The sequence below is a fragment of the Sinocyclocheilus anshuiensis genome, unplaced genomic scaffold (assembly GCF_001515605.1).
Source record: "Sinocyclocheilus anshuiensis isolate Anshui unplaced genomic scaffold, SAMN03320099.WGS_v1.1 scaffold542, whole genome shotgun sequence".
Taxonomy (NCBI): domain Eukaryota; kingdom Metazoa; phylum Chordata; class Actinopteri; order Cypriniformes; family Cyprinidae; genus Sinocyclocheilus; species Sinocyclocheilus anshuiensis.
In genome coordinates, this window is record NW_015547685.1 from 2,178,436 (window position 1) to 2,186,136 (window position 7,701).

Consider the following 7,701-nt stretch of genomic DNA (forward strand, 5'->3'; position numbering starts at 1 on the left):
CGGCGTTATGCAAATCTTCCCACATAGTGACGTAGACATGTGGGGGCGTGTTAGAACGAGCCGTTTTAGGTAGGTGTGGCTGACTCTGAACTTTTATAAAGAATATCTCTTTGGATTTGAGACTTTAGTCTTTGCAACTTTACAGATCTTCTTTATGCACCAAGAGCTTGTAACACTCCAAAGAGAAAGGAAAAATTGAAATCGCATCATATGACCCCTTTAATTCATTTTCAAACATTGAACCATCAAGCTTTTATTTTTCCAGAAAACCACAAGGAACACTCAGTATTCACATCTGAGCTGTAACTGTGTAAGTTCAGTTGCAGAACAAGTCTCTTTAAGTAATTTTGAGTAACCACAGGCCATACTGTACTCATAAAACAAAAATAATATTCTGCTATTCCAAAAACACATTGAAAATTACTGAGGGAGCCTGTGGCCCAAAAATCCTAATTCTCTTTAAGGTTTTAGGACTATGTATAAACTGAATCGTTCTATTCAACCAAGTTAATAAAAAAAAAAAAAAGAATAATTCACTGTTGTATCGGTTAAGAAGACAGATAAGAAGTAGCGAAGCATAAACACTTCATGAACCTTGAATGACTTTTTTTCTGCTGCTGAACACAAAAGAAGATATTTTGAAGAATGTTGGTGACCAAACATTTTTGGTTTCATTGTTTGGACCAAAAAAAAAAAAAAACTAATTTCTTAAAATATGTTCCACAGAAGAATAAAATGTCATACAGTAGGTGTTTGGAATGAAATGAGGGTGTGGCTGAGTAAATGATGACTGGATTTTTGAGTGATCTATGCTTTTAAGGTCTTTGCAAAGTGAGCACTCTCTGCTGAGCCCCATCAGTAACACAGAGACAGAGAGTCCTATATTTAAAATGGGCTTAAAGTAACCACTGACAGGTATAGTTTCTCTAGATTTACTATAAGTATCAGTCCCAGTCCTCTTCTCTGGACACACACACCAAGTAAAATAAACCTCCACCTGTCATTAGAGAGAAGCCAGTGTTCATAAACTAATTATAAAGAATTGTGTCAGTGTCTGCGACCTTTTATGGAAAACTAATTTATTTTATGTAGATTTAGGCTTAAAACAAGACAAATCTGCCTGTGGGCTACAAAAACATACAGAAGCAGCACATACGTCCTCTGAAAACAAGTCAAATTTAATTTAATTTAATTGGTTGTCTGTGACAATGGTCAAATAGACAGCTTAAAGGGGTCATATGATGTGATTTCAATTTTTCCTTTCTCTTAGGGTTTTCATGTTTTTGAATCATCGCCCTGGCCTGACAGGGCATCATCACAATATAGTAGGGGCGTAACATTTCCCGTCACACGCTTGAGGTATTCGGCCAATCACAACGCACTGGATAGCAGCCGTTTCTCACTCTAGCCCCCCGGCCGTTGCTCACTCTAGGCCGCCGTGTGTGACGTTGTGTTTCGTTGTGAAAGCGAAACTACTTTGTTTGGCTTTCCATTATATAAAAACACATGACTGTACCTTTAGCGGTCAGGTCTAGCAGGACGGGGTCACTGCTGGACCTGCGGAGGTGAGGTCTGTGAGGTTTTCTGCTGGAGGAGACTGCGCTGTGAGGCTGTCTGGACTGTGTCGGGGGAGTGGGGCTCAATATGGCCGTCTGACGGCACCTGTCTGAATAAAACACACAAACAAACTACATAGAAACATGTAAACATTTTAAGGCTTTTCACACTTCGGGTTATCTTGCTTCTCGTTTCACACTGCTCACACTGTCAGTAAACTCAACTGAGGGGGACCTAAAGCAATGAGCCGGAGGGGCCCAGAATCCCTAGCAGCACTCCTGCTGCCGACTATACTATTGAGTTTTTCCTAAACTTGATTTATGGACTTCCCTGGACTTCGCTGTAAGAGATCTAGATACATAAGAATTATTTAGAGTTCAGTTAAAGAAATGGTTCATTAGTACTCAGCTTTGTCAACATTAGAATTCTATATCTGCTGGCTGTCTTACTATTGCTTGTATTTTGATTAACTTTAATGATAAGATTGTTTGGATTGTGTTATGTATTTTTTAAATTTGGTCTATTTTTCTTTATTGTTTTTATTAATAGACTGTTTTATGGATTGTGTTATGTACTGTAGTTGTTTAATTCAGAAAAATAGCCTTTGGCTAATTCTGGTATGTTTTATTAATGTGCAATGTCCCTGTTAACTAAACAAATAAAATAAAAAGAATAAAACAGTCTCTTCAATCCAATTCATGTGTTTTCTGTCATCATTTAACATTTTCCCCCCAAACGCTGAAGCGACTGTTCATACAATGTGCAGTGTTTCTGTGACTGTTCAAAGCATGTGAATATGAGGCACACAATTGGGCGTCTGTTGCTAAACAACTAGGTGTAACATTCTAACACAGCATCTCCAGAACAGGGTTTCATAAACCCGGGTAAAAAGGACATTAACCCAGGGTTAAGTGCAGTGTGAAAAGCGCTTTTTTGACAAGTCTTTCTTGTTTTTCTTGTCTATTCATGTCTGTCCAATGTCATAAGAGTAATCTGGCCAAAACAAATCTACTCTATATAGTCAACAAGAGTCAGCACCATCTTAAGAAACGTGCCGTCTAAATCAAGAGATACATACATACATGTATATGTACTACCATTTGGGGTCAGTATGATTTTTAATGTTTTTAAAAGAAGTCTCTTATATTCACCAAGGCTGCATTTATTTGATTAAAAATACAGTAAAACAGTAATATTGTGAAATATTATTACAATTTAAAAGAACTGTTTTCTATTGTAATATATTTTAAAATATAATTTATTCCTGTGATGAAAAGCTGAATTTTCAGCATCATTACTCCAGTCTTCAGTGTCACATGATCCTTCAGAAATCATTCTAATATGATGATTTGCTGTTCAAGAAACATTTCTTACTATTATCTATGTTGAAAACAGTTGTGCTGCTTAATATTTTTGTGGAACCATGCTACATTTTTTACCCCGGGATTCAAAGGAACGACATTTATTAAAAATAGAAATCTTTTTTTTTTATATTACAAATGTCTTTACTGTCACTGTTGGTCCATTTATTGCATTTTTGCTGAATAAAATATTAATTTCTTAAAATAAAAAACTTACTGACCCCAAACTTTTAAACAGTAGTTTGCACATTAAAAATGTAGGATCTAAACCTTGAAAAAAATTACCAAGTTTTTGGGATTTTAAAAATCTAAAATGAAGAAAAGGTTGCATGAACATTAGGTTTGGCAGAAACCTTTGGCGTTCATGCAGTTCAAGTTCTGCTTTCATTAAAGCAAAATAGATACAAAGATTTTCAGTTCAACATTTTAAAATTATCATGTTGACATAATTGATAATGAAAACATACTGTATGTATGAAATTAGAAAAATGCAAAAGAAGCATTTTGAGGAGTGACAGGTCAGGTGTATACATATGTTTATTGTGACTTGTGAAGGATCATTAAAAACATGTAGGACTATGCGATCTTTGAAAGTGTTGAAGGATACAGACAGCTATAAAAAGAAAATAAATCCCTAACCGAGGAACACTGGAGATACAACTGACGCCACTAAAATACATTTCCTTTAATACACAGATGACATAATTATGGACGGGTACAGTGAAACGCTGTAAGAATCTTGATTAAATATAAAATACCAGAGGCACTGGATTCATATAAGCCGTGTCAATGACACATTTCATGTAGGCCTAAGTGGCAGTTCCGTTTTCTAATTCCAGACTTTCAAAAGGGAATTTTCTATTTGTTGATTATAACACTTTTACACCTAAACTGCAATGTTTTGAAAGGTGACGTGTCTTTTGTTCTGTTAAAATACTTTCTCCTGTCCCGGTTAATGTGCAGAAACAATTGCAAGTCTTAAATGTCATTGTTTATCAATACTGCTCCTCCCCACAGGTCTATATGTAAGAATACAACTGGTTCATACCATCGCCGGGCGTCTCCGTCTCTGCACTCTCTGTCAGGACCTCAGTCAGATCGGTCATTTGCACCTCAGTATTCTGGGCCTGATATAAATACAGAGGGTCAGTGAGCGGACAAGGACTGTATTTGATTGAGCTGTTGCCAATGTAAGCCAGGTAGACCACAGTGCCTTGTTTGCTGATGTGAGGTCTAATTCACAAACTGAGTTGAAATGGTATCAGGACAAAATACTGTAAATGTTAACTGACGTTGATTTTCATTACAGAGATAATTATGTGATAGCAGATGGCATATGATAACTGCATAAATCAGTACCTGTGCTGCTGGCTCTGATGCAACAGCTTCATAAGGTGGAGGAGGGTCTAGAGGACAGAAGACCTCCACTCCTTTCATTCTGGCACCATATATATGAGGAAGAGGAATCATACCATCACCAAACATCCTGCCAAAACACACAAATTCACACTGTAAACAGCCCACAAGAAGATATAACGACAGTAAACAACTGTTTCTAGACAAACCCCATTAATGTTTGATCAGAAGTGGGAGCATATCATGCTTTCCCACACACAAACTTCAATCCTGTTTTACGTTGCCAAAACATTTTGGTTGCCCGCCAAACACTGAGCCACCCACCCACAAATATGATAAATCCTGCTGTATTTTTGCTTAAGAGTTCAAGGTCAAAGTGCAGGTTTGTGTGTGTGTGTGTGTGTGTGTGTGTGTGGGGGTGTGTGTGAGAAACACATTTAAGCAAGCTATAGATCATGGAATGCTGGACAGATTTTATCAAAGTAAAAAGTGTAAAAAGTGAAAAATACAGATGTTACCTTAATAAATATTTTTACCTGATCTGACACACTACCATTTAAACGTTTGGGACTGTCCCAGAAAACGAGTACTTATGCAATGTAATTATTTCAGTTTTTAATTTTTTTAATAATTTGCAAAGTTACAAACCTGTTTTTGCTTTGTTATTATGGTGTATGGAGTGTAGATTGATGTGAAAAAAAGTCATTCAAAGCAGTTTACCATAAGGCAGCAACATAATAAAACATGAAAAAAATTAATGAATACTTTCGCGAGGCACTGTATTTAATTATGTGTTGTTAAGAATAAACCCAATACAGTTATAATAATTAAATTAAATAATCATATGTTTAACTTGAATAACCAGGTCATTTATATGACACCACATTTTAGGTAACCTGACAAAACATTTTTTTTACAGTGGACTGTGGTAAGAGGGCTTGTGTGCAATACCTGCGAGCCAAGCGCGGGGTGTAAGAGTAGAAGGTGGAGAAGTAAGTAGGAGGAGGTGCAGGAGCGACAAATTCGTCAGGGTCAGGAAGATGAGTCTGCCCCTCCACTTCCTCTGGAACGGGCCTGGCCTCTTCCTGCCAAAGACGATCATAATCACACCACTATTAGAACTGGACCAGGGCAGAGCGACATCAGACACCTCTGAGCTGCTCACAACACGTCTAAACATTCTTATAATCTATACCACACACTGACCAAGAATTAAATCATCAGAATAGATTATTTTCTTGACATATTTTCCATGATATGATTTCTCACCATGCTGGGTCGTCTGGTTGAGAAGATCTGGAGATATCTGAGCGCAGCAGCAACCAGACACACAGCTGTGGCCAAAGCACTGAGTGCACACAATGCAAAGAGCACTTTCTGAAAGAGAGAAAATTCTATAACATGGTAAATAAAACTTATTCAAACATGAATATATTCCTCTCACGCCTAACATAATATACTTTATTCTGATTGGTCAGTCGTGGCATTCTGCATACAGGTGGTCGCCGGTAAATGTTCCCACAACTTCTTAATTCGTTCCCTTGTTCTAGTAAATCATGGCCACATTGTACTAATTAGTTTACTTGTTTTGATTTAGTAAAACATGGCCACAATTTACTAATTTGTGGCCACGATGAATATAATTTTGACTGCATGTCATGGGCGGGGCTTCGTGAATCAGTCCAAATTACACAAAATATTAATGACTGGCTGATTGACCAAAATCAGCATATCTGTGTCAAGGTAACCTGTCTGAGACACGGCATGTTTCTTTGAAAGTCTACAGTGAACAGTGTCTGATTTACAAAATGTGCGGTCAAATGCTGTCTGTCTGTCTATCAGCCAAGTAGTAGTGTAATAAGAATTTAATAATTATAAAAAAATGAACTCACACCTTGAGCAGAATTCTCATTGTACCACATGCATGACCTGCATAGATCTCAATCAACTTGTCCTCTTGGCACTGAGTGCTTGGAATCTCTGAACAACAGTAACAGAGATCACCCAGCTCATTCTGAAACACAGAAACACATTTATTATGTTTGTTATTAATATTAATGTCTGATGACATGGTCTACTAATACTTAAAGAACTGCCTGGATTCAAAGTATGAGACTGAGGATGAAGTTTCCAGGCACCTTTCTACATTTGTCATTTTGAGGGGTCTGGCGCTGCATGCGATAACAGCTCAAAGGTATGAGGTCACCAATATGGCAGGGACATTTCAATGACAAGTGGAAATGATGAAAGAGCAGTCTTCAGACACTGGAAATGACAGCATCCTAAAAACTACATCACATCCAAGAAAAACTGGAACCTGCTTTGACTCTCAATTTCAGGGCTCTCTTCGACTTGGACAAGCTTTATTCCTCTAAGCAGATGGTCTGTACAGTACAGATGTGCTTTTTTCCATAATGTGTTATTAAAACATACATCAACCAAGTACCACATCAGCCTGTGCACACGCTTAACTGGAAGAAGTATGTATGTATGTGTGTATTTATTAATAAGGGTTGCCCCACTTCAATTTGTGTTTGTTTAAATTTTGCATCTAGGTTCATGAATACAATTAATACATGAGTCATTTGACATTATGATGTTATTGTCTCTATTACAGCACACGTCCAAGTGCACAGATTCCTCACCAGCTGGCAGTTAATGGTACTGGAGACCAGCTGAGCCCCCTGACAGCAGAGGATGAAGCCTGCCAGGTTTAGCAAGATACAGACCACTGACAGCAATACAAACAGATTTGCCTGTGTGAGAGACACAATGAAAAGAGGTAATGGTACAGAGAAAGATCAGTACTAGTCGGTAGTAATTCTATTTGACAAATAAAATATCAGTGCTCAAATCTGTAATTAGAAAATTACCCTTATACTGCTGTTTAAAGTTTGGTTCAGTGAGATTTGTTAATGTTTTTGAAAGAAGTCTCTTATGCTCACCAAGGCTGCATTTATTTGATCAAAAATACAGGAAAAATAGTTATATTGTGAAATATTATTAGACTTTTAGGTATTAGGACCTTTTACTATTAGGTTTCATATTTTAAAAAATTTTACAATATTTTAAAATGTAATTTATTCCTGTGATGGCAAAGCTGAATTTTCTTTTCAGTCTTCAGTGTCACATGATCTTTCAGAAATCATTATAATATGCTGATTTGGTGCTCAAGAAACATTTCTTACTATTATCAATATTGAAAACAGTTGTCCTGCTTAAACATTTTATTATTATAATTTCATATTAATAGAAAGTTCAAAAGAACAACATTTATTTTGAAATAAAAATAGTTTGTAAAATTATAAATGTATTTACTGTCACTTTTGATCAATTTAAGTATTCATTATTCAAGAATATTAAGTATTTATTAAGAATAAAAAGTATTCAAGAAAAAGTATTCATTTATATATATATATATATATAT

The 7,701-nt window shown here is 36.3% G+C and overlaps 1 protein-coding gene across 2 annotated transcripts in view; it reads right to left on the minus strand.

Annotated features, from left to right (window-relative positions):
• LOC107703269 (protein FAM189A2-like) overlaps positions 1–7,701 on the minus strand; it is a 14,271-nt gene that overhangs the window by 2,630 nt on the left and 3,940 nt on the right. Inside the window, exons 3-9 of one of the 2 annotated variants that reach the window (XM_016505829.1) lie at positions 6,920–7,030; positions 6,169–6,288; positions 5,544–5,651; positions 5,226–5,359; positions 4,278–4,404; positions 3,967–4,045; positions 1,517–1,666 (exon numbers count right to left, since the gene is read on the minus strand). In XM_016505829.1, coding sequence (XP_016361315.1) covers positions 1,517–1,666; positions 3,967–4,045; positions 4,278–4,404; positions 5,226–5,359; positions 5,544–5,651; positions 6,169–6,288; positions 6,920–7,030 — 829 coding nt within the window. The remainder of the gene's footprint in view (positions 1–1,516; positions 1,667–3,966; positions 4,046–4,277; positions 4,405–5,225; positions 5,360–5,543; positions 5,652–6,168; positions 6,289–6,919; positions 7,031–7,701) is intronic. The other variant, XM_016505830.1, reaches the window with a different exon arrangement.